General features: G+C 40.9%; 2 protein-coding genes across 2 annotated transcripts; both read left to right on the forward strand.

Annotated features, from left to right (window-relative positions):
• The first annotated feature begins 519 nt into the window (after positions 1-519).
• On the forward strand, positions 520-18,795 carry prcp (prolylcarboxypeptidase (angiotensinase C)). Its single transcript, XM_078245785.1, has 9 exons — positions 520-1,024; positions 7,863-8,003; positions 8,085-8,186; positions 9,077-9,258; positions 9,624-9,781; positions 11,636-11,808; positions 13,653-13,820; positions 13,940-14,127; positions 17,239-18,795. The coding sequence occupies exons 1-9, from the start codon at positions 842-844 to the stop codon at positions 17,459-17,461; spliced, it is 1,518 nt and encodes a 505-aa protein (XP_078101911.1). The 5' UTR covers positions 520-841; the 3' UTR covers positions 17,462-18,795.
• Positions 18,796-21,266: 2,471 nt separating this feature from the next.
• Positions 21,267-25,641, forward strand: fam181b (family with sequence similarity 181 member B). Its single transcript, XM_078245786.1, has one exon. The coding sequence runs from the start codon at positions 22,649-22,651 to the stop codon at positions 23,603-23,605; it is 957 nt and encodes a 318-aa protein (XP_078101912.1). The 5' UTR covers positions 21,267-22,648; the 3' UTR covers positions 23,606-25,641.
• Positions 25,642-27,762: the final 2,121 nt, after the last annotated feature.

The raw sequence follows: 27,762 nt of genomic DNA on the forward strand, positions 1-27,762 counted from the left end.
ACAAAAAAAAAAAGATACATAAGTAAAGAAGTGACAGACTTGCAAACTTCATTCATGATATTGACAGCAGGAGTTCTTAATTAAATCATTTTGAGTAGATATCAGTTATTAAAAAAGAAAGAAAATGTTGCTTTGTGAATATGGAACTAGATAAAACTACTGAACTAAATAAATAGATTAACATTAACATATTACATACATTTCTATCTTTACATTCAAAATAGGTAATATGTTTCCCTTCAAGTGTGATTGTATGTGTTTAATCATAATAATGATCAATACATCTTTAGCACTTGGTTTTACATATCCGCTACAGACCTTCAAAATAAAAGTCCCAAAATGAGGATCCATTTAGACACACCGTGGCCTCACAATAAGGGACTTTACTCTCGAAGCAAATGTCACAAGGCCTCGTTAGCGATGGGCGCATGCTTATGCCGTGTTAAAGCGAGGTATTGAGCGTAACAACCAACAACCTTTAACTGTCTATGGTAACAACGTGCACACAACTCAGACTCCCATCAACCCTTGCGAGCGTATTTACAGTACAGTTAGAACCATGCTTTCGGCTGAATGCTAGCCCGGCTAACGTTACAATGTAGAGTTGTTACAAATGTTGGAAAAGACTATGACCTCTAATGCTTCCTGTGAAAAAGCCTCTGCTCTGCTGCTAAATATCGTCACACGCTGTCTGACAACACCTCTCTGGATTTGCTGACAAGCGAGTATCACTTCCTTTCTGCTAGGTTCTTCCCAGTGCAAGCGGCGAGTAGGATGCGACCTGATTGTATCATGTGCTGAAGATCGATCTGTTGCGAGCTGTGTTTGACAGTTAGCAGCGATGAAGGCTGGAGTGAGGAGGACGCAGGTTTTGGACGGAGCTGCAGCTACCTGCCTCCTAACGCTGTGTCTCGGCTGTTTACATGTAGTCGCCCTCAAACCACAACTTCTCAGCAGACTCGGTGGCTCATCTTACTCCATTGAGACCGCCATCAGCTATGAAACATTTTATTTTGACCAGAAGGTGAGTTTAAAATTTGTCTATATACATTTTTTTTTTTTTTAAACTCACCATTTGTCCATGAAAAACTGTATTTTACAGATATGTTTCACACTTGGGTTCTTCCTCTTTTACTTTCTTTCTGTTTCACTTCACTTTTAAATGTTTTGGTTTGGACCACAGGAGCTGATTTCAGTGGTGTAAATAGGTGATCATTCAAATGAATAGCCTTAATAAAAAAGATGGCCTAAAACAATCCAGTAAGTATGATCACACTTGTGTGTGTGTGTGTGTGTGTGTGTGTGTGTGATGTAAATTGGATCTTTGCAAAACAAAAAGCAGCATGTTTTCTGAAAATATCTTTGTTTCTTCTAAGAATAAAGCTTGTCCTTCATGCAGCATGTAGTGTGTTTAACAAAAAAAACAACTTAAGAGTAAAGTTGGGTTTCTATTACAGAAACGAAGGCTGTTTGGAACTCTTTTAGTGCGAGAAAAACACTTACACAAGCAACATTTTTGTCCATGCATGCAAATCAATCTTCTCTGAAAATGCTGGACTCAGTACACCATGCAGCACTAAGATTTGTAACTAATTCTAGTTTTTCGTAGTCATCACTGTAGCTTGTATGAGAGTGTTAGTCGGCCTTCTTTGACCAATCGCAGGTTAGAGCGTTGGTATATTTTTCTTTTTAAGGCCATACTGTGTAAACTGCCTCCTTACTTATGTTCTCTCCTGACTCCTAAAGTCACTACCGGGAAATGTAATCTTCGATCATATGGGCAAATCATTCCCCGAACTGTCTTCGGTGAAAGTGCCTTTTAAAGTTTTTGTGCCCTCATCCTGGTATAAATTGCAGAATCATCTTAAATCAGACGACCTACCAACAATGGCACACGTTTAAAATTGGGATAAAGGACAAGGAAAGTGTCTTTTTCTTTTCTGTTGTTTGTTTTTCACTGCATATTTTAATATGGGACTATTATACTGCTGTCTCGGCCAGGACTCCCTTGAAAAAGAGATTCTGAATCTCAATGGGATTATTTTCTGGTAAAATAATAAATTGATTGTATTATTTGATGATTTCTGGCTCTAGTTTGCTCACCTTTTTTTCCCTTCATTTTCCACTACTATACATACGTGGGCTCATTTGTTTGCTCTTTACTAATATCTGCAACACTTGCTCTTTTTTTTCTTTTTTTTTAACATTGTAATGTACTCAATTCTGTAGGAGTTGTTGATGTTGTGTCTGCAGACAATAGGTGTTTCCCTCTGACTTCCTGTAATGAAGGGAAAACCATCACAATTGGCTGTGTTCCTGCCAGCAGATCTGGAACTATCCCTCCTGGCTCCGTGCCTAAAAAGGTCTCAGGGGCCCACTGAATGTGAAACACGTTATCTCAGGGGGGGGGCTTGAGAGATCTCCATTCAGCCGTTACGTTTTCCGTTTTTCTGTTACTTCATGGAGAATCAGATTGCATGCTGAGTGCACGCATCACGTTTAATGACTTGTGAACCTGACTCATACAATCCCAAGATTGTGCTCGTGTCTAAATGGCTCTACTTATTCCTGCAATCAGGGATGTTGTGTAAGGTAAGCTCAACTAGGTTCCCCACATTTTGAGACTGGACACGTTTAGTCACACAGTCATAGTGTTGCGGCTGTGAGCAGTCCGACAAAGTGCTGCAGCGAGGGACTAAACACCGAGAGATGCATAAACAAACCGTGACGCACTCGAGATTGTATTCAAATGTAAAGTTACTTTGTGAGGTCGAAATAAGTGCGTTAGTGCGGCGGCCAACAGAAAGTGTTCGCTCCCAGGCTCACCCCCCCCCCCTCTCTCTGTCAAAGCCCAAAAAAACCCAGGTGAACAAGGTGAAGCAAACAAATATGTTATGTTCCGTTATCACTTCCGCTCAAACCGCCATGAAAACGCCCACCACCTACAATATAAATGCACAATATAATAATCAGTAAATAATACAAATGAGAGGCGCCTACACATAGTATCTGTCTGTATTTAACTTTTAAACTTTCAACTCTGTTGGAACGTTTCCCTGCTAACTTGGACATTGGACAGCTTTGCAAGCACTTTCCAAGTGTCCATGTGTGTAGACATTTGGGGGAAAAAAGACAATCCATAAGAAGGTCAATAGAAACAATCCCGATTCTGTTTCAGTATGAGTTAAAGTGAGAGAATAATCCACAGATTAGTATAAAGTGTATATGACCAAAGCACAGAATGTTAGCGTTTTTTTTTTTTCAGAGACGCAATGATTTGATATATCGTTGCAGCTGTTTTTGATAATTCATCATTTAAGTGAGTTTGACGGTCCCAGTTTTTCCGATGTGATGATTTGCTGCTGTTCCTTGTCTCACATTAAAGTAGCCTAGAAATCTAGACGCACGCTAGCGGCAGCAAATGTAATTTGCAGCCAGGGTCAGTCTAGCAACTCTCCGTTGGCTTGCGAGCTGGAAAAACCAAACTCTAGTCAGGCCAATCACATCGTGTATAGAGTCGGTGGGCGGGGCTTAACATAATTGCAGGCAGAGTTGCGACGGTTCCGCGTGAATTCCCTGCTACTGGAAAACAAAGAAGATGGCTGCTGCTGCTGCTGGCGAACAGCGGTCTTTCTAATCGGCTTTGGCCGCGACTCTGGAAGACTTGGAGTTAAGCACTGAAGTCCTTCTTAAAAAAGGAAGATGTGTTCGGAGTTTTGCCGACCGGATACGGCAAAAGTTTAATCTACCAACTAGCGTTGCTCTGGTTGGCTATGAGTGCAGAGGGGATTTGAAAGACATCCGTTTATCCCGCCCCTCGGATTGAGCCCTGCCAATGGGGAGTTCCCAGACCCAACATCTTGATGTGTCAGGCTAACATTAAAGTAGACTAAACATCTTTGTGTTTTGGACTATTGTCAGGGTAAAACAAGACATTTGTTGATGTGTCGGGATGATAATTATTCACTATTTTCTGATATTGTTTTGCTATATTAATCAACGAATCAAGAAAATAATGAATTGAAAATGGAAATAACTAGGCCTAAGTATAATATTCACAAACTGTCGATAATGTGTATGCACAAAACAGTATTGGTATTGGGGGGGGACAATGCTCCACACTTGGTCCAGCCCACGCCATCCTGCCTAATCAGCCACACTGACCAGAAGACAAACACCATTTCCTCCCTTCTCACGCCCTTTGTCTTGTCTGATGGGCTTTCTTTGGTCAATCAACCAGAAATTGTTTGCCTCTTCTCGACAAGCACAACAACTAAAATCCCTGTAATCCACTTTTCAGCACCAGCAGCAAGTCTGCTACTGTTTTTGTTATTTTATTTTTTATTTTTTACAAAAGAATCATCAATCATGCAGCCTTTTTCTACACTCTCCGCGGGGGCAAGCTGCTGCGAGCAGAGCACCAAGTGATCTAGAAGAGGAAATCCTCTTGACTGCGTTTTGCCTCCAAACAATGAATGGAAGTGTCCTTTTAGCATCCTCCAAATGAACTGTCATAGTTTACTGGAGCTTGTGTTTGAGCTGTTTCCCTCATGTCTTCATTTGCTAGCCTGTAAACGCAGCAGACGCAGTCTCTTGTCATGTCGAGTAGTGACAGTTCTGGTCCAGTAGACGTGCACTGTGTGGTTTGAATTTGAATTGGAACCGAGCGCTCAAGTGCTCAGCCTGCAGTGACCACATGGTGGCACTACTCATCAGGGTGTGGAGTTGTTCTGGAACCGATGGCATCAGGTTTTGTGATGTGCATACTGAGTGGGTGCAAGTGTTACAGTACTCACCAGGGCTCCTTTTGGTGAAGCACTTTTAGCGGCGGAAGAAGCATTCAGATCCTTTACCTTAAGTAAAAGTGCCAATGCCACGCTGTAAGAATACTCTGTTGCAAGTAAAAGTCCTATACTGAAAATCTTACTTAAGTAGAAGTATGTAAGATTCATCAGGTAAATGTATTTAAAGTATTAGAAGTAAAAGTACTCAATGCAGAAGAATCCTCCCATTGTAGAAAGTGGAAAGGAGCCAAACAGTTGTGTGTTTAATGGTTTAATCATTTCAGCTGGACTTGTAGGCCGTTATATTGTTGGATAGTTTCATTTATAATGAAACATGTACAGTTATGTATTTTATAAACTACATGTGTTTTGTGTGTAAAGTAACTAAAGCTGTCGGATGGATGTAGTGGAGTTAAAAAGTACGATGGGTCTCTCTGAAATGGAGCGGAGTAGAAAGTAGAAAGTGGCGTGAAAAGAAAAGACTCAAGTAAAGTACAAGTACCTCAACATTTGCACTTAAGTACAGTACTTGAGTAAATGTACTTAGTTACCTTCCACCACTGAGCCCTTTTATATATTCAACCACTTTAGTTTGGCTTTAGGATCATAGTTTATAGGACATTTTCTGTTTGAATTTGGCTTTCATTACAAAAATCAGACATCTGCCATTTAAACCATTCATTTATTTACAAATGTACATACTGTAATTACACCTATACATAGCCAGATTCTACTGCTCTTCATACTATTCATCCTGCACATACACTTTTTCTTACTACTCTTATAATGTTACCACACTGCACATAGCTGTACATACTGTATGTATCTGTGTGTGGTTCATACAGAATATCCATATTTGCTCTGTTTTTCATATTATATATTCTGCTAATACACTGCATATATCTATATTATACTTACTACTATTATAATGTCACTGCTACTACATTGTTCATATTACATAGCCATATATATTCTGCTCTTCTATCACTATCACAGCAATATATTTCTTGTCCTGCCTATGCACCACCTGTCTATACTTTGTATATCACATTGCACTTTTCTGCTTTTTTGCACTTCTGGTTAGACGCAAACTGCATTTTGTTGTCTTTGTACTTGTCCTCTGCACAATGACAATAAAGTTGACTCTAATCTAAAACCCTGGTATGAATAAAAAAAACAACTGATAACCCAAACTCAAAACATAATTTTTTGTCTTTTTTAAAAGACATACAGCAACCTAAATGCTTTGCTCACAAAATCCTAACAGTATACTTTGGATGACCAATAGCACTGAAACGGATTTTGCTGCCAAACTGCCTAACTTTCCATGGTCCCCTCACACTTAAAAGCATTGCCAAGCGCTAAGGAGTCGAGGCTTGAATGAACACATTGAGGCCCCCGGAATCTTTTTTGGTGTCACTGGCTCATAAAATCGCTGCCTCCTTTGTGTCCACTGAGGAGGGAAGTGAGCGAGGAGGGGGGGGGAGGAACAAAACAAAAACATTTTGTATTAGGCGTTGGTACTGTTTCAAGGGTTGGACAGCTCAGCAGCCTCACGGGGCCGTCTTCTCTGTGAAGTTGTTGGTTTCTTTCTGCTTTTGTTTAATAAAGAATACAGGAAATCTAGTTAAAAGGGAAAGATACCCCCCAAAAAAAAAAATCCCCGAGGTTGGATGAAAGGATATCTCAGAGCTCATCTAAAGTGGAACTAATGTGGCATCCCTTAAACTGGCTCCAACATATTTTAATACAAATTGGGGCTAATTGTCCTCAAATCCAACCTCGGGAATGTCATTTCACAACACCGTGGTTGGCACAGGGCCAGCTCTCCGCTGATCACATCCAGCTCAGAGCAGTTTATGTGCAACTGGACTGGATCCTCTGAAATGCTATTTGTAGATTTTAACATCAGTAAAATATTGCCACATTGGGTTTTCTGTCAACGACTGTTGAGCGATGCAAGAGAGACATTTACATTTAATGTTGCATCTTTTAAGTAAGCAAGTTGCACAGTTCAGCTACACTGAGAGCAATTATGATGTTGGCGATCAGTTTGCGTATCTGAGCACATTTAACCCTTGTGTTGTCTTCGGGTCAAATTTGACCTGTTTTTTAAAATGTCTACAGATCAGATCAGACCAGAAATATGGGTTTCTTTTTAATGACCTAATTTTAAGTACCCCAAAAATTACATTGATGATTCTATACGTCGCGCTTCGCAGGTACAACAAAAGATAGGTTCTCTACTTTAAACTTTGACATTATACCCTTCTGTAATTATCCTTCCTTTTAATATGAGTCTAAATAATTCATCATTTCGGTATTAGGTGACCATGAATTCCAAAAATGAGTGTAACCAGTAGTTAAATTGAGCCGGGGCTCAGCCCCAGGCACATAAGCCTGCTCGTTTGTGTCCCGCAGTGCCTGCTTGCAGTCAGTTGCCTACTGGAAATATGTCACATACAATTTGATGAAAGTGATGCTTTTGAAAAGAATAAATGAAAGATTTTTGAAATGGCATGTCTACTTTGTCTCAGGGGATATGAGATGAGAACAATCGGAACAATACAATACAACGTGTAATCAAGTGATGACTGATTAACCGTAATGTAAATGCTAAATGCCCTAATACCTGTTAATACTACAACAATCCAAAGTATAGGATCTTAAACTTGCAGTTTTGCACATATCATGTAAGACTCGATTTCTCCATTTCTTTGCACAAAACTCTCCAGAAAGTGCCATTTAATGGTTTATTTTTCAAAAAAACTTCCCGGGGGGGCATTCCCCAGACCTCCCTAGGGAGAGCCCCTGCCCCCCCGAGAAACAAATTCCAATTTAACCCCTGAGTGTAACCCTGGTAATAACTTGGTGTTAGTGGTGTATGTACATGGTAGTGAAGGGAAGCGTTTAAACATAAAAAAAAGAGTCAAAAACATTGAAAAGAAGTGTCGATAAAAGAGACGAAAACGTCAGAAAAAATGTTGATTTTTCAGGACGACAACTACATGGTCGAATGGAAGACAACACAAGGGTTGAGCTTATACACTAATTCTGTTTGTTTTCTATTCGTTACAGATCGATCATTTTGGTTTCCTAGAGGATGGCACCTTCAAACAGAGATACCTTGTGGCTGACAAACACTGGCAGCAGCCTGGAGGACCTATTTTGTTCTACACTGGCAACGAAGGCGACATCACCTGGTTCTGCAACAATACTGTGCGCCACCCATCTGTTCCCCTGTATTTACACTGCCCGCAATGCTCAGTCTGATTCAACACGTCACTGTTTTCTCCGTAGGGCTTCATGTGGGATATTGCGGAGGAGTTGGGCGCCATGCTGGTTTTTGCAGAACATCGTTACTATGGAGAGTCGCTGCCATTTGGACAAGACTCTTACAGTGTAAGTGAAGATGCAGTGTTAACACTTGGAGTACATCTAAGTCTGATTTAAATATGTTTGATTACATGTTCGTCTCCTTTTTGGTGGTTCCCAGCTAGAACGAAATTCACAGGGGTGTGTGTGTGTGTGTGTGTGTGTGTGTGTGTGTGTGTGTGTGTGTGTGCGCGCGCGCAACTATATTTGTGGGGTCCAAAAACCAGGTGTCCATTATACTTGTGGGGTCCCGACAGCTTTGTGGGGCCAAAATGCTGGACCCCCCAAGGTTAAAGGTCTGTTTGAGGGTTAAGACTTGGTTTTAGGATTAGGGTTAGAATGAGGTTATGGTGAGGGTGAGGGTAAGGGTTAAGGTTAGGCATTTAGTTGTGATGGTTAAGGTTAGGTTAGGGTAAGGGGCTAGGGAATGCATTATGTCAATGACGGGTCCCCACAAAGGTGTGTGTGTGTGTGTGTGTGTGTGTGTGTGTGTGTGGGGCTAAAGGTGTTCAATTTCACTGTCTGGTGCCAGTAAATGATTTTAGAGCGGCAAAGATTAATCGATTAGTTTTAAACCATTAAATAATTCTGCAACTATTTTGATAATTGATTAATCGCTTTGAGTATTCAAGTCCTAATTCCAGCTTGTTAAATGTGAATATGTTCTAGTTTCTTCACTCCTCTGTGACATTAAACTGAATATCTTTGAGTTGTGGACTGCAACACATTTGAGGACGTCGTCTTCGGACTTTGGGAAACACTGATCAACATTTTGTCCCCATTTTCTGACATTTTATAGACCAAACAACTAATTAACCATTAATCCAGAAAATAATCAACAGTGAATATAATGTTATAATTGTATGTGTGTTTATTTTCCTCTAACTTTTCCAGTAATACTTGCCATGTGCTTGCAGGACAGCAAACACCTGAACTACCTGAGCTCAGAGCAGGCCCTGGCAGATTTTGCAGTGCTGATTCAGAACCTGAAGAGTTCTTCACCTGGAGCTCGGCAGAGCCCTGTCATCGCTGTCGGAGGATCCTATGGAGGGATGCTCGCCGCCTGGTTCAGGATGAAATACCCCAATATAGTTGTTGGGTAAGACATTAGTGCAGGTCTGGGGGGGCCTTCAGTTTGGATTTCCCCAAAGACGTAGCAAGCAACTGTGCATGTTCACAGCTCCAAACATTAGCAAAGGGTAAAGGAGAAGTTTCACTCTTATGATCTAGAAATCAAACCACAAGGCCTGCTATGCAATGGGACCGTTGCTCAGAGGCGCGGCAGAAGTATGAGACATTAGGTACCAGAGTTTAAATCAGGGATCCATTGACTTCTACAACGCCTCTGTAATCACTGTGCTGCTCCAGCGAACATGCTTCACAAATGATATAAAGATTACCCAGGATAATGTGCAGCTTGTGTAATTTTGAAATGGTTTTGCTTCTTATGTTCTTGTATTTCAGAGCCTTGGCAGCCTCCGCACCGATATGGCAGTTCCCTGATATGGTGCCATGTGGAGACTTCCACAAAATAGTCACGCAGGACTTTGCCAAGAGTGGGAATAACTGTGATGCAAACATCAGAAAGTCATGGAAGGCTATTAACAATGTCTCTTCCACTGGTAAGTCGTACTGCAACGGTGGGTTGATTTACCTTACCTGTTATATTTTGGGGAGAAAAATGACTCCAGTGTTTCCTCTGTTGATTTTGTAGTGGCGGCCCACCATGGCAAAATGTCTGCCACCACGGTCTGTACAAAAAATGTAGTCGTAGTTGCCTTTTAAATTATCCTGCCGACATAATGCTGCCGCTCACATTGCAATTTAACAGCAAGTAGAACTGTTCAGAGGTTATTGGAGCCCGTCCAGTTTGACTCCACATACTGTTGTGTTGTAGTTTATTGTCAAAACGTTCGCTTTCTTCCGAGTCGACTTTTAAACGAACCGCTCCACCAAAAACGTCAGCGTGGTGGGTCCGTTCTAAGTGCAGACCTGTTGTAGATGTTAAGTGCCCTATAGTTGGGGGGGTTGTTCGGACAGAACTGCCTCCACTGCTACAAAAAAATCCTAAAGGAAACACTGGACTTGTTTTTGAATTTTATTCAGAATAATAAATAAACCATGTTTAATCTTATATATGAGGAAGGCTCCTGGAGAATTTCTACACGTTTGTCTAAATCCCCTACATTTGTGAATCCAATAAACTGTCTACTAGAGCCTGAAACCAGACAGCCGTTACTAAAACTTGTTGCACCAATGGGTATAAAGTCTGGAGCCTCTCCACAGAGGACAGATTGTAACGTGTGGATCCATAAAATGTACAACCTGCAAAGCTCAGACTACCTCAGTTCTTTAACATTTGGCTCAGATGTGAAGAAGGAAGTGTGCCCACAGGAAAACTGCCTAATCTGGCACAATAAGCTTCATTGAATGTAGTGATACTTTTTATTCCTATCACACCATTAGTGGTGAGAGTACACCAATTGGTGGATACTACTTTCTAATAAGGGGCCCATTATAAATGGCTGAAATTATTAACTAATCTCGCTTTATTGTTATTAAATATTTACTAATGCTTTATAGAACAGGTATAAGATATTCATAATAACCACCTTCAGGTTGCCAGGTTAGAGAAACTCCTCCTCCAGCATAACACTTTTAGATATTTAGATAGATAGCAGATGCCCCTTTAGATTGACTTAATACATTAACTAAATAAGTTAACTTTCCCATGAATCCGATGAGCTGCAAAGACAAAGTGTCATGCTCCCGCATGTTTGTCCACAACCTGGCAACCCAAACTTCCAAGTGGACCGCGAGGCAGTGATTGGTGGGCGTTTTTTACAGGATCACAGCAGCCGCAGATGACAGATCTTTTTCGCTCCTTTTTCAGAGCCCATACGTTATTTATCGCTGCCATTTCAAACAGTGTATATTGGAAATGGTAACCAACCCTACCTTTAAGTTTGACCACCCTGTCACTTTAATCACGATAATGTTGTGGGGCAGTCCGTAGCTGGAGAGGTGCCAGTTCTATCCTGGGCACTGCCAAGGTGCTCTTGAGCAAGTCACCGACCCCCCCCCAACTGCTAGGGGTGCCTGTCCAGCAAGTTGCAGCCCACTCACTCTGGCATCCCTCCATTTGTACATGTATAGGACCTGAGCACGTGTGTGTGTAGTGTGTTCTAACAACAGAGTGTAAAAAAAAAATAGTAATTTCCCCTCTGGGGATCAATAAAAAGTATACATTATTAGAAAGGATATGGTTATTTCATTAGCATCATGAGGTTTTGATATCATACCTGTGAAGACCCATGGGAGCTGTAGTCGTTAAACGCTAACAAAATGACATTTGTTTTATCTTGGTTAAAACGACAATGTCAGTTGTTTTAGTATCCAGCAGTAGACATAAATTCAGTTCCAATGAAAAAGGGATTTACTGACATTGAATCATTTCTTGCTCTCTTTTGACAAAGCGTCTGGTCTTCAGTGGCTGTCGGAAGAATTCAGTTTATGCACTCCTCTTAAAAGCAGCGTTGATGCCGTCGGCTTCAAGAGCTGGCTTCAGGAGACCTGGGTGAACCTGGCCATGGTGGACTACCCCTACCAAGCAAACTTTCTGCAGCCACTTCCTCGCTGGCCGATCCAGGTACAAACATCCACTCGTAAAATACTGTTATCTAAGATTGAAAACTCTGAAAAAGTCTAGCATGGACCAAAAAATGATCTAATGAAACGCTAAACTCTAGTACAGCTTCAATTTGAATTTGCTGCCAATTGTCTTTAACTTTAAACTACTTTAAATTCTGTTTGTCTTTGGTTAAGCGCCTGATTTGGCCTGACAGCCGGTCCTTAATTGAAGTGAATGTGTGATTCAGCCGATTGTGTCACAAGTGTTTGTTGTGGTCTTCCAAGCTTCTGTTTGCAACAGCTGTCAATTAACTTCATTAATATTCATAAGGATCTAGCTTCTTTTAGTTTTTTTAAAAAGTATTCTTTAGATGAGCAGCTACAAGTAAGCCACCGTTCTTTTCTTCTGTCGTACCAAGGGTTCTTTCATTTGCACACTCCGTCAGATCTCCGAGGTGTTCCTCTGTGGACGCTCACATGGCTCCACAGAAAGAGGGACATTTGCCCAGAGCAGCTCATGAGGCCATTAAAACAAAGGTCCCCCACTCCCATTTCAATGAGCCTGGAACAAATACTTCACTAGACACTCGATGGGAAAAAAAAAGTAATCGCATAACTTGCCAAAAATTGGAAAAACAAAACAAAAAAACTACCATCATGTAATGTGGCTATTGTTTTAACTTTCAAAATTACAAAGCACATCCTCTGTTTTCGTGGAAAATCGCTTGTGACAGTGTAGCGGCTGATTGACTTGGATGCAGTGTATTCTACCAGTCACCTTGGCATGTCACGTGCATAAACCAAGCTACCCCCCGACTCTGTTTGGTGCTTCAACAACCCTCCGAGCGCCCCATACAGCACACTCACATTAAGTTTTACCAAGTTTTTTTGGTCCACTTATTTGTTAATCACTCAACCGCTGATAGATCCTAGAGCACCATGTAAGGTGAAATAAACACTAAATGGTCTTTTTGGCTCCTTGCCTTAAATGTATGCGACCCCTATGGGTGGTTTAAGCGGTTTAGGCAGGGGGTGCAAAGAGGAGCTTTTTTAATGACAAAGCTAATGTGATTATCTGAGTGAGTGTGAGAACGGGGTATTGAGGGCTTAGAGGAGGGAAATCTGTTGGCAGAGATGAATGTATAAGCCTAATCCTATCTGAAAAGTAAGGAGAAGATGCTTTGGAGCAATTGCAGTGTTTTTTTTTTTGTCACGGTATAAATCTTTGGTTGGACATGTCTGTGGCCCTCCTCATCCATCGACCACCAACTCCTCCCCAGTCTGCAGACAAAAGCCTTAGTAACAGACTCCACACTAGCGCAGATCCCCTCCAACCTCCCATACAAGAAAGCCCAGTTTCTCACAAAGAGTGCAGAACAACAGCTCCAGCCAACTCTGCTGCGGCTGCAACCATAACAACATGCAGTGAAATTAAACAAAAGCTGAAACTCAAATATTTATCATCCACACTATTAATTCTGAGAAATCAACCGTGGTCAAAGAAAGTGGCAGTAAGGAGAGCAAAACTTAGTAAATTTAAATCACTGGCTTCAAGTAAATGGTCTTTTTTTTTTTTTTTTTTCTCTCGTGCCAAGATTAGAGCAATAAATTCAAGTTCATTCCAGGGAATTTCATATGCAAATCAGGCGCCACTACTTTTTATGTGGAAAAACACTTTATGGGCCACAAGAAAGCAATCGCCACGTCTTGTAAACAACTTGGATATAAGGGAATAAGATATTTAGATTTGTCTCTTTAATGTTATTTAAAAAGAAAGTGCATGCAAGGTCTAAACTGGAATGTAATCACAGACTTGTGGTTAATTCTTTTGTGTTTTGCTTGTTCGTGTGTTATATTTTCAAGGTGGTGTGCAAGTTTCTTGCTTTGGATCCCGGTGTGTCTGACTACCAGCTGCTGCACGGTGTCTCCCAAGCAGCAAAGGTCTACTACAACTACACCGGAAGCTCTTCCTGTCTCAACACATCTCAGACAGCGACCGGCAGCCTGGGTTTACTGGGCTGGTTTTACCAGGTGCAGTAATGCAGAGCGCAGGGGATCAGTCGTGTCACGCTGAATAAATCGCAGCACAGATGTGTCAGTGGGCAGCTTTACCCGTCCCAATGAATATGTGTTCAATCCCTCATTCCCAGGCCTGCACAGAGATGGTGATGCCCATGTGCACTGACGGTGTCCACGACATGTTTGAACCCGAGGAGTGGAACCTGCAGGCCTTTTCTGATGAGTGCAACACCATGTTTGGTGTCAGGCCACGAGCTGACTGGGCAGGCACAGTCTACGGGGCGAAGGACATCGCCTCTCACAGCAACATCATCTTCAGGTAAACATGGCTTGTAAAATGCCAGACGTAGGCAGAAGGTTCTCTGTGTTTTCTGTGTTTGTCTAGTGCAGCAAGAGCCATTAAAATGGCGATTTTGACTGGCTTTTTGTTATATATATTATTGCAGACAAATAAAGAGTAAATACACCTGGAGAGCCACAGGAGGTAGACAGAAGTCTTTAAACCCTACATGAAAAAGCACTGACTCAGATGTGGCTCAACCACAAACACTAAGCTGGGTTCTATTAGATTGAATAGCAATTAGCAGCTTTTGTCAAGCTATCAAAAGGTAGGGCAATCGTACACTTAATATGTGAGTTTTCAAAAGCAGTTTAAATAAAATATCATAATCTATGCCAATCGTTAAAAACAGCACTGACAAAAAGGACCAGCAGTTTTAATTTGTAACTAACTGCTCAGGTGGGAGGTTGACAGATATGACGTACAACCTAATGCTGCTTTTTCACATGGCTCGAATCTACTCAGCTACACTCGACTCGCTCTTTTTTAGTTTCCCATCAGCAGAAGTTGTGGAAAGTACCTGGCCCCTTTTTTGGTACTACCTTGGTCAAGGTTCCAAGCGACTCATTTTGCGTAACTGGAAGAGTCCAAATAGTTCAGACGTTACGGACTGGCTTAAATTTATGACAGAGATAGCGGCCTTTGAACTTCTGATGGAAAGGGTGCAGAATATTCCAAGCAAAAACAGACAAGCATGGATGTCTTTTGAATATAGTATTACTACTGACTTTTAGAGGGGAGGTAGGGCATTGGAGGATAATTCTGGATGTGGATAGAGGATAATTATGGATGTGCAGGCACACATATGTGTTTATATCTGTGGGTAACAGTGTGTATGTAATGGATATGAGGATGCTGCGCGGGTTCCTTTTTTGGCTGCCTTTTATTTGTTTTATTGTATTTCATTATTTTATGTTCTATTGTTTGTATTTTCCAATGTGAGATATATGTATTACATTTGTATCATATATATATATATGTGTGCGGAGTTGCATTACCAAAATAAAAATAAAAATGTTCTAAGCGAGCTGAGCAGATACTAGAAGGTGGAGTTCAAACCCTTCAGATCACTGATTGGGACATCCTGCACAAACCTGCCGTTTTTAAATAGCCATGATTCCGTTAATAGCGGACACAATTTTTTTTTTATTCACTTGACCCTAATTTAGCCCACAAAACTACAGTGGCACTCATAAGTTTATGAACCCATGCTAAAGTTGACTAAAAAGAGGAATTAAAAAAATCATCTTTTGGAAATTGATCTTAATGCCTTGATTAAAAAAAATAGGAAAAATCCAACCTTTAAGGACTCCAATTTTCTTTGTGAATGAATAATGTATCGTAAATAAATAAATGTTCTTCCTTAAAATACAGGGGGCATAAGTCAGTACACCCCTATGTTAAATTCCCATAGAGGCAGGCAGATTTTTATTTTAAAGGCCAGTTATTTCATGGATCCAGGATACTATGATCCTGATAAAGTTCCCTTGACCTTTGGAATTAAAATAGCCCCCCCCTCACATCATCACATCCCCTTCACCATACCTAGAGATTGGCATGGGGTACTTTCCATAAAATCATCTCTCAATGCAAATCAAATCAGCTATTAGGCTAACTGAAATAAAACCATGCCAGTCTCTAGGTATGGTGAAGGGTATGTGATGATGTGGGGCTACTTTTGTGAAGTCTGTGTTTTATGTCCGTTGCCTTATTTTTTATTGGGAAGTTCTGGTCTTGAAAGGTGCTATTTAATTGTTGCTCATATTATGCTTTTTGGCATTTTCCTTTATTGTGTTATATATCTTTTTTGTGCACGTTATAGGTTTACAAAGTGAAAAAGCCCAAAGTCCACCTCAAAGGGACTTACCATCTCCAACAGAAAACACTGTTCACAAACTGCTCCAAACAGTTCTATTGTAGTCCAGCCTTTACTTCAGAGACAAACGTGCGTTTGTAACACACGTTATAATGCTCGCCTAGCTGCTAGTGTGGCACTCCCTCATACTCTGCTTCTGACTGGCTAGTAGTCCTTACCTAGCTACTGCGCATGTGTGACTCCCAACAAAGATGAACAGAAGTGAGATACTTCACTCTGTAGCTAAAACAGAGAGCTCAACACACAGGGTGAAAAGAGGAGCTGCAGCAACATGCAGTACAACAAACTGCACTTTTTAAAAAAAATTAAACCATGTAAACCTACTCTGATATAACCTCTAAATACAATTATGAACCTGAAAATGAGCATAATATGAGCACTTTAGGTAAACCCACTTACTTGCCTATATTTACCTCTTGTAAAATTGGCGTAGCCCAGCAGTAAAAAAATATAAAAATAAAGAATGAATACGTTATTTTACTTTATACACTTTATAGGCTACTTTGTACAAACAATTCTACCAGAAGTCACCCATGATGTTATTTTGTGGCTCTACATACCTAAATGAACACTCAACATGTGGTACACAAGTGTCTAGCGCTGGGTATCGTTCAAATATTTTTCGATACCAATACCATTACTTCGATAAACTAAACAATTCCAGTTCCTAAACAATACTTTATTCCAGGGGTCTTCAACGTTTTTTAGGCCAAGGACCCCTAACCTGAAAGAGAGACGAGCAGGGACACCCTACTACATATATTGTATAAAATTGAGTTGCATAATAAACTGAGCCGACAATAACATGTAGGGTGGCCTAAAGCCTATACACGTTCCTTTTTATGATGCCCTACAATACTGCGCTACTATTTACATATTCATATATCATGTTTTAATGTCAAACATACTTGTGGAAGGCACAGTGAATCCATAAGCCTACCTGTATCATACGTAAGCATATCTTTAATGTTGTTGAGGTTGTTTTTTTGTGTTTTTTTACATATAGGCTTATTTATCTTTGCTAATAGTATGTTGGTTTCATGTTAATTTATATTTTTTTTAAACATTTTTAAAGTTTGGGGGGGAAAAGTATTAAAACAATAATTCGGCGGCCCTCCTGGTCGGTGCCTAAAAAGTATCGAATTCGGTACCCAGCCCTACACGTGTCTGATGATATATTTTCAATGCGCTCTGTCTCTGCTGTTGTATTTCAGTAACGGAGGACTCGACCCGTGGTCGGCTGGCGGAGTGACTTACAACATAACAGATTCTCTGGTTTCCATCCTGATTCCTGACGGAGCCCATCACCTGGACCTCCGCTACAGCAATGACCAGGACCCACCTTCAGTCCGCGCAGCCCGGGCGTTAGAGGTGATGTATTTTCGAGAGTGGATCAGGCAGGCTAAAAAAAGACCTCAAACTGCATCAGCCCCGTAGTCCCTAAAAGCAGCACAAGTTTGCCTAACCAGGATGTCCAGGATGTCCAGGGTTGCCTAGCTTTAATTTGCCTGACACGGTGTGTCACAGGGTGCTCTCTGCATCGTAATGCCAAAGTTTGTGCTTTTTTAAATTAATGTTGGGGATGATTTTTTTTTTTTTTTTTAAATATTGAATGACATTTTTATTTAAAAAGGTCAACACCTCTCTTGATTTTTTTTTTTTATTGATAATGTCATTAATCATGTGAGAGTGTTTATAATATTAATCATGTAACCATGTTCAGCGCTGGAGTAGCAGACCACAATTTTCTTTGACCTAACTTATTTCTTTAACCCTAACTACACATTTCCAAAGGGCTTGGAGAGGTACTGTATTATGAGAAACAAAATGAGAGCTGCTTGTGATAACAATGCTGTAGTGTAAATGTCTTTCATTGTTAAAGATTTAGTGCGTCACTTTTTGATATTAAAGGTGCCGTAGGTAGGATTGTGACGATCCAGGACTTAGCCAAAAAAAAAACAACTTCTCAGTCCCTCCCCCCTTTCAGCTAAAGCCCAAAACGGTCTCCTAAGCCCCTCCCCCCTCAAGGGAGAATATATGCGTGTGCATGAGCAGTGATTGACACGCAGTTAGACACCCCCCCCCTGGCCCTGATTGGTGCATCTGAACAGGGAGCTGTGGATTTTTGCAAATCACACTACAGGCTGTAGGTGGAGCCAGAGGAGCCGGATTTTATTTTTAATTCATGTAGTTCTTCTCGAACATAGGATCAGTTTCAGCAAATATGACAAAGTTAGTTTTCTAAAGCTTACCTACTGCACCTTTTAATAAACGTCCTTTTTACAGTCAAGCTGTTGCCAAATGAGTCGCTACAAAGCTAATTAAGACTATCAGCTCCACACAACTCTCTCTGTATTTCTCAGTATGACTATGACGACCACTATAGCTTTAATGAATGTAATCACATTATCATAATGAAAAGACTGGATTGTCCTCATTTAGTTTTTTTTTCTCCCATGTAAAGTTTGCCAAAAAAACCATAATGGCCTCTCTGCTTCAGGGATCAATCAGGGATACATTCAGTTATCCACATGCAATTTCATTTTGTCTTTTAGTTTCCTTAGTGCAAATTGACACTCCTTCCATTTTTGTTGATTTAATGTCGATTAGCCATTGTTGTCACTCAAGGTGTATTTGCTCTTTCAAAATAAATGTATAATGGGATATGCTCAAGAAGTCCTTGTCACCAAATAGTAAGAAAATCAAATTTATTTTCAATACCCTCTGCACAGTGTTGTATTAAACTTGATTTGTTATCTTTCACAGAAGAACAGTGTCTTCCTTGCTTTTTTTTAAGTTTTCTATTTATATCTTATACCACCTTTATTTAATATGCTGTCATTCCCAAAATGACATCTTCCAGTGAAACTGATCCAAAAGCTACTAACGATATCGTCATATAATCTTTCAAATTGTCTTTTCGCCATATTTGGATGAACTGTCGCTCTGTCGAGCCGACTTTTGTCACGTTTTAGAGAGACTGAGGATTTTAAGTGACTTCCACCTTAGCAGGAACAATTGCATGTGCCTGAGATTTAATAAAATCCCAATCGGAGGAGGCCAATAAAGTCAGTGGTGGGAGATTATTGCAGCTACGCCTGCTGACCTCACCCCCGTGGACCAACCTGTGGGATTCCCCCTGGCATGCTTTCATTCACTGGCTGCCATTAAAGCTCTAAATTGCGGCACCAAGGCAGCCCATAGACCCTGGTTTGTCCCCCCCCTGCTAGTAATATTATTAATACAACTCCTGGGGTGCCAGAGAGGTTGAGCAGGGTTGATGAAAGGTTAAGAGTTAAGAGTGAGGCGGTGAGGGGATGCAGGAGCCGGCAGGAACCAATAAGCCTTTTGTAGTTCACCATGAAGTCACAGTTTTATTTTATTTTTATTTTTTTTAAATGTCAAGCTAAAAGACTGAAAATAGTACGACTAAAACACTTTGACTGGCAATGAAAACATGTCTGCTTGCCTTTTAATTTTCTTTGAACTATTCTGGCCAGTTATTCTTTCTGCCCCCCCAGATGGGGAACATGTCCTGCGCTGGTATGTGGGTTGATTTTCTACCGGGAGACACAAAGCCTGACTCCTCAGCATTTTGTCACAGGCTTGACTGGATTTCGGACACCCCAGTAGAATAAAAAACATAGCTAAACATGGGGGAGGACGGGGTCTCTGCCACTAAACGTTGTCCTGAAACATTTCTCAGGACTTTGAGAGGTCATTAATTTTGCCAGCCTTTTCTTAGTCTCTGACACTGGCCATCAATCAAAGGTGTTATTAGTATTCTCTCGACCCCAAACTCCGAGTGTGTCCCCGCTCCGACAGGGACCACACACTAGTAGGAAGAGATTAAGCCTGTGTGCGTCACATCACGTTGCTCCCTTGGAGCTGGGTGCTGCTGAATAAGTACATTCTCAGTCAGGGACACAGGGCGTGGTGCTAGTGTTTAACAATATCTCAACAATATAGATCTGTGTACTTAACATTTATGGTTGTGGGGAGAAAGGCACAGCAGATTAGTAAAGGCTTTCTCAAAAGTAAAATTCCCTAAAGCTCCAAACATGATGAGTTTATGAAAATTCTATTTATAGTTTGACATCCGCAATTAACGCTAGAATAAACGCCGGTCTATTATTAGGAATTTATAACTTAACAATTAACCTCACACTTAATGTCTTAGCCCTCCTGATGTCCACGGGTCACATTTGACCCATTTTCATGGGTGGGGACAACAAAAACGTCAGAAGTGCAGAACAAATTGACAAAAACATCAGAAAAAGTGACAAAAAACGTGGACAAAAGTGACGAAAACATCGGGAAAAACGACAAAAGTCGACCAAAACGTTTGCACGGTTGTTGGGAAGACAACACCAGGGTTAAAAAGTTGGAAATGAACCCAAAAAAGCTCCAGAGTTCCTATATTTTTTTTCCGAGCTGGTCTGCCACAGCCCATCCCCTCTCGCCCTCTCAGCCTTTTATGCAACAATAGAAACTTGTTTCCGGGATCTGTGCGTCAGGCTCTGTGATGTGAAAGACCCGCCAGCACAAAAGCCAAAGCCTCTTGACTGGGGAAAAAAAAAATGGGGGATATAGCTGCCGTGACTGTGATGATGTCACTTTGCCAGAATTGTGCTGCTTGCAAAGAGAGGAAGACAGAATCACTTTGGGCAGGCGTTAAAAAACTCGTGTTGTGATAGCTGACCTCCATTTTCCTCCTACACTTATGACACTAACGTTTCAAATTTACAAATAAGTGCCTAATGCCGGGTACAACTGAATATGCAAAGTCTCTGCAGTTCCCACGCATGACCTCTCGTTTCTTTCTCGCTAATATATCAGCAGGTCTTTTAATGGCCAGCTGTATAAACAGGAAACTGTTCTTTATTTTGTAACCATTTGTTGCTCATAGATTTGAGTTTTTCTGTGTTCCTTTTTCAGACACAGACTTGTTGTTGGGCCACAGATAATAAGATCAGTGCTATCACTTTCACTGTCCCTATTCTCCACCGGGAATTAACATGAGAAAGATTTTTGAGCGGCCTCACTCCCTCACTGCTTCAGACTTTTCTTTTCATCCCTCCAACTCTTAAACGAGTCGCCGCCTCACCTCAACGTGCACTTTTGTAAGAGGAGGGATCTTCGTTCAATTATTCAGCCGCAGCATGTCTGAACTTAAAGTACGAATAATTAATGAAGGTTTTAATGTGATCAGATAGAGACTTCTGCATTCTCTGGTAAACAAATAATATGTGCGGTAGTAACAGCAAGTTACACATTTTTATTGTATAGTCAAACTATGCCTAACTGTCCATTCACTTGAAATTCCACTTAAACTGGGATAAGTGCTGGCAACATAGCTATCTGGCTGTTGGACACATCCTCCGTTGTATTCACTGCTGGCCAAGAAACTTCCTGTAAATACGTTATTGTTTACAACAGAAGTTTCATACCCAGGATTTCTTAGGGTCAACATTTCTTCTGGCACACTGAGCCTGAACTGCACTTTATTCCCCCTAAAATTTAACAGCTCCGGCAGCTTTTCTAGTTAAATTGACTGTTCATTATTGAGAGCCATTTTACGAAGGGGCTGTGAGGTGCAATTTAATGAATCTCTGGCACAAAGCTCCCTTTCACTGCCGGGCGAAGAATAGAGGCTATTTAGACCCTGTAGGGCTTTATGTCAAAGGCAGCCCATAATAGTTGTCAGGCCAGGGCAGAAATTCCCACTGGCCTGGGAATGCACTAGAAATCAACTTTTGCCATGAGCAGATTAAGACACAAGCAAGCAGTTGGGAAGATTCTCCAAAAATGGTGGCATCTGTTGGGGCACAAAGATTTTTCCCACAAAAAAAAAAAGAAGCCTTTCTCGCTACTTCATAGCCTTGATTTGATAGTTGGGTATGTTTCAGTGCCTAAATGAACAGTAATAAGATTACAAGTTAACTTCTGTTTGATAATCCAGACAGGAAACTCCTAAGTAGGCATGGTGATTAAATGGTGGTTAAAAAGCAAGCAGGAATCACATGAATAATGACATTTTTGTGGGATATCTAACTTTAACTAAAATAAATGTTGGTTTAAATGCGGTTTGTTGAATAATCATGTGTATCAAAACAGAATATGTTGTTGTAAGTTAATTAGAGAGATGATGGTGTAATAATTCTACCCAGCAGATTTACTGTACCCATCAGGATTTCAAAGACTTTTTCTGCTCACCATTACAGTAATATCCTCCAGTTTCATGAAAGCGTTTTTGGTTCAGAGCACACACAAACAGTTAAACTAGAGGGGGAGAGTTCTGACAGAGGTTATTGTCTTCAACCCAGCAGGGAATTTCAGACAAATCCCTCTTAGATGCAGGTGGTCAGGCACAAGCAAAGAGTTAAGTCCTGCGGTCTCTTTGCCCCTCCTCTTTGATGTTCTGACATCATTAGTCCAGCCCCCTGAAAGATCCCCTCGCTTTCCTCAGAGCCCGTCACTTCTACTCTGGAATGTTTACAGGAACTTCATGAGCAGCATCAGGACCAAGTGTTTGTCAGAGGAAAAAAGACATGCTCTGAAGAAACTTTTGGTTCAGGGATCACAGAGGATGCCACAGGTGTAGCCGCTGGGCTCAACAGAGTAATGGCTGTTCAGACTGCAATCATGAACCCTCAGTTCATGAATTTCTGCTTCCCTGGTTCTGTGATGGAGTACGAGGTGGAGAAAAGTCTGGATGGGAGTCTCCTCGGTGAGGCAGAAAATGACGAGGACTACAAAGAGACCACTCGGGACTTGCTGAGCTTCATAGACTCGGCCTCCAGCAATATCAAGCTGGCTCTGGACAAGCCGGTGAAATCCAAGAGGAAAGTCAACCACCGGAAGTATCTACAGAAGCAGATCAAAAGGTGCACCGGCAATATAACACCAGGAAATGTAGCAGAAGTCCCAGTTAAAAGACAGGGTTCCCCCCTGGCTCAGCCCTTGCAGAGCAAAACTCTACCTAAACGTGACGGGGTCCAGGCCAATTTACAGAGCAAGAGCTTGGCGGCCCTCTTCAGCCCTGTGAAGGATATAAGGGGTGAGAAAGCCAAGAAACCACCCCTGAGGCATCGTAATCTGCCCCCTTCTTTCTTCACCGAGCCGGCCAACTGCTCCAAAGTCAGCTCCACGTCTGGGATGACGCTGAAGGACTTGGAGCGGGGCAATCCTGAAGCGGCGGAGTTCTTCGAGCTCTTGGGGCCAGATTACAGCAATATGGTCAGCGACCAGGACCTTTATCAAAGTATGCCTGTCCGGGTGCAGCCAGAGATGGGAGGCCCGGATCTTGCTTCCTACGATGCTAACCATTTAGTTGGGGGTCTCCTCTACTCTGAGCCCTGGACTAGCTGCTCAGTACCCACTAAGAAAGTAGGGGAGAATCTGCGAACTGGCCCAACCCAGCCCCCTGTTTACTGTCATTCTGAGGCTGCTTCCGGGTCCATAGAGGATAACGCACTGTGCACTTTGGCCTTCCCCAACTTCTTCACAGACTGCTCTATACCTCAGGTCACTTATGATTTAAGTGGCGGTTATAACAGAGCTAATTATTCATCTCTATGAGAAACTGACAATTCTGTTGTGGTAGAAGTGCTGGTAAAAGAGATACAATTGCTGTGACAAATGTAACAATAGTCTCAGAGAGTTGGATATTACTGTATTATATTTGTTTATCTGTTGTGGAAGTAATATTGCAAATGGATTTACAGTTTTTTTTCTATCATCCCCTCTCAACAACTTCATGTATCACTTTCCCCTGAGACAAACAAGGAACTTGAAATGGTGTCTTTCGAAAAATAATTGTCCAAAGCTTTTTTAAGTAACTGGATACCGTGTAGTTTTCAACATCGCCGTTTCATTGACTACACTGTTCTCTTTAAAATGATTCACATGTGCATATGATTTTCTTCATCTCAGGCAACTTCTATTGACATTCTGAATGAAAATACATCTGATTTTGTGCAAGCTTCAGTTTTGTCAGCAGAGTATGTGAGTCTGTTCCTTTGGATGTACGTCATTAATCTGGGACTTTGTTAATGAAGACATTTCATTCTAACATTTTCATTTTTTTTTTGTTTATATCAGAGAACTGTTTGGCACATTTGACGCGACATGCTGCAACAATCTCTCAGCGAGGCACTTTTTGGTTCCTGTAAGTCACTGTTCTCTGTAGAGGGAGAAACTCATTCTGCTGAAATGATGACTACAACAATGTGTGATGCTGTGTTTTGTTGTACAACATTTTACAGCTCAGAAATGATTTTTTTCAGCTGGCAGATTTCCCACTTGCATCCATTTTGTTGGAAAAGCCTTATATGTATCTAGCTATTGTAAGAGGACAAAATAAAGCTGGTCTTTATTACCGTGACAACAGTGTCGGTTTTTGTGTTCAGCGCCAATCTCGGATATTGAGGTGTGATAATCAGAATACAAGAGGGCACAAAGCCAAAACACTGCATGCAATAAGGTGTACGTCTCTCCAATACTTTTATGCAGTCGTGTACAGAGTTCAGCTGTGTCAAGTCATTTGCATCTAATAAAAAAACATGGCAATATGTAAATGAATAAATATACATACAATATGGATAGAAACTCCTGTATGTCCTCAAGATAAGCAAACGGTTGAGTGTTTTACATGTCATTTTAAAGTTGTGTTATTGATGCTTCCTTGACCTTATTTGCAATTATTTGTGTTTGTTGTATTTATTTATTCAAATGTTTTTACCATCTATCTGTAACGGTGAAGCACTTTGTAACCCCGGGTTTGAGAAGTGCTTTATAAATTACGTTTTACTTACTATTAGAATGCAATCCGATGCAACTGTCTTGTAATGGGCTATGACGTAGCTGAGCCAACACACAAACAATAAAAAAAACAAAAAAACAGAACACTTTAAGTAGTATTTACTTGGCTGTGTTGCATTGTGTTACATCATACAGGTGTTACAGTGTATATACATTATGTAATATATAGAGTTGACTCTATGTAGGCTATAGAAGATGCTTGAAAAGAATATATACTGTAAATACAATGCTGATTGCTGATTGATAGGGGCAGTGGTGGCCTAAAGGTTAAAGAAGCGTGCTTGTGACCCAGAGGTTCAATCCCCAGACCGACGGGATAAAATCTGGGTGGGGAAAGTGAAAGAGCAGCACTTGTCCCTCCCTCATCACCACCACTGAGGTGCCCTTGAGCAAGGCCCTTAACACCAACCACTCCAGCGGAGCTGCTCAGTGGCCAGCAGATCAGACTGTGGTTGTACCGGGCAACTTCCAGGTATGAATGCGTTGCAAATGAGAATTTGTTCTCGATCGACTTAGGTTAAATAAATAAAAAATAAAAAATCAATGTCTAATCTAAATAAATTGAAATTGAAATTCCAGCCTCATTTGTTAAGATGTTAGCCAAAGGAAGAAAAAAAAACAATCTAACAATTATGAGTAGTATAAAACGATTTTATCGGTGTAACACATTGGAGAGAGATTTCATCTGGGACTGAGAGCCGGCATGGTAAACACTATGTGCAGCATAAACGCCTCAAAGCGTTGTGAGATTAGAAAAATGTAAGTTCATGTAAATGTTAAACCTCTTAACATAATTACCCTTAATTAACTTCTCAGCATTTCAACAAACATGTTCTCATTGAGCAACGACGGAGGAAGTGTGACATTCATTTCAATTAAATTCACACTTTTGGCTACCACAGCAGTCCACTGGTCCATTCGGTGGCTAAATGTCTAAATATGGACGTTATGCTAATAATTGTTTAAGGATTTAATCATTTATTCAATCATTTCCTGCAGTTTTTTTTTTTTTTGGGGGGGGGGCTATTCCCTGTATTGTGTAGAGACGGTGGATAGACACAAAAGGGGGAGAGAGATGGGGTATGACACGCAGCAAAGGGCAGCAGGTCAGATTTTAACCCGCACTGCTGCAGGACTCTTACTCAACACTCTTAATGGGTGAGCTAGAGGACGCCCCGTTTCCTGCAGTTTTTATATAAAGTTGGCTTGGGATTTAAACCTGAAACTTCACACTTCTCACAGGAGATCTCTCCCTGGAGATGTGAATACCGTGACTCTACCAACAGTATACATTATTATCACCATCTGCTGGCCGGGGAAGGTTCATTCACCTTCTAACGTGGAGGCAAACCTCATCATGGTGCAGACACTATATCTCAATCTAAAGTGAATTCTTGAAATTAGGTGAAAACACTATTGTCACATTGTACGTGACTGGCCTAAGCATTACTAACTAAACCAGGGGTCTTTAACGTTTTTTAGGCCAAGGACCCCTAACCTGAAAGAGAGACGAGCAGGGACCCCCTACTACATATATTGTATAAAATTGAGTTGCATAATAAACTGAGCTGACAATAACATGTAAGGTGGCCTAAAGCCTATACACGTTCCTTTTTATGATGCCCTACAATACTAAGCTACTATTTAACTATTCATATATCATCACATCATGTTTTAATATCAAACATACTTGTGGAAGGCACAGTGAATCCATAAGCCTACCTGTATCATACATAAGTGTATTTTTAATGTTGTTGAGGGTTTTTTTTAGTTTTTTTTTTCTTATTTATCTTTGCTAATAGTATGTTGGATTCATGTTAACATATTATTTTTTTTAAACATGTTTTAAGTAAATTCGGGCGGCCCCCCTGCAATGACTCTGAGGACCCCCTAGGGGTCGCGGACCCCCTGTTGAAGATCTGTGAACTGAACTAAACTACAATAAAATCTGCATGTTAGGGCCAGCAAACCTCAGTATTTTGTGTAAAAGCAATGAGAACATCCTGGTGGTTGTCTCTTTTAACAGAGATACTTTTCCTGTGGTATCCAGCTGTTTCAGCATTGGCCAACTATACAGTAGAAGAGGCGTGTCAAATCAAGGAGAGTCCTTACACATACTCTTTATGATAAAAAAAAAAAGTATTTCTATAAATAAAATACAACTATTTTAGCTTTTCCTAAACATGCTTGATCTGGCTCAGTGCCATAGCCTACTCCTTCAGATTACATTGTACATTCATACTGACTGGGGGGGTTTGTTTTTTTTCCCCCCCAAGATGTATTGACCAATAGCTTACTCCCTGTCTCAATTTTCAATCAAGAAACAATATATTATGGCAGAGCACCACAAATACAGTATGTCCGTGTATGTAGTGCTGTATCCTTAGGCCTGCAAGCAGTTGCACAACAAACACACTAGATGGCAGTAATGTTCCATTGAAAACCCAATGTCCACCACTCCCAACAAGACAGAAAGACACTTGTATCTGATGTATGAGATTAAATATGAAATTGTAGCCTTGTGTGGTGAAACCTGAGTGCTTTTTCAGATGTTTTTCCATAAAATAAATCTGTTGGAGGGGAATGAATGCTTGTTAAACTAAAATGTTTAATCTCTCGGTCTTTTTCAGAGGTGGTTCAAATGGATTTTCGCTCACTAGTGTTAAGATGCTTACTCCTGTAAGCGTATTATATCATGGTGTACATATTCATTGTAAAATATGCTCTACTTTGAAGCTGATATTGTCGGCCAGGCTTTTCTTCTACCAGCTGGCTTTGTTTGCAGATTGGTCAACACTACACTATGTCATATGCAGGACAAAACAATATCTGGCAATTTGCAATACAGCAAACTACACACACAGAAGGCATATTTAGATTTTCTGTCCCTGAGTTGACACCAGCTGATACATTCA

Source organism: Sander vitreus, chromosome 3 (genome assembly GCF_031162955.1).
Source record: "Sander vitreus isolate 19-12246 chromosome 3, sanVit1, whole genome shotgun sequence".
Classification (NCBI taxonomy): Eukaryota; Metazoa; Chordata; class Actinopteri; order Perciformes; family Percidae; genus Sander; species Sander vitreus.

Bases quoted from the DNA above. Each gene is read 5' to 3' on its own strand.
- prcp (XM_078245785.1), top strand. From the start codon at position 842: ATGAAGGCTGGAGTGAGGAGGACGCAGGTTTTGGACGGAGCTGCAGCT. The intron at 9,259-9,623 runs GTAAGACATTAG...CTTGTATTTCAG, and splicing joins TACCCCAATATAGTTGTTGG to AGCCTTGGCAGCCTCCGCAC. The intron at 9,782-11,635 runs GTAAGTCGTACT...CTTTTGACAAAG, and splicing joins TAACAATGTCTCTTCCACTG to CGTCTGGTCTTCAGTGGCTG.
- fam181b (XM_078245786.1), top strand. From the start codon at position 22,649: ATGGCTGTTCAGACTGCAATCATGAACCCTCAGTTCATGAATTTCTGC.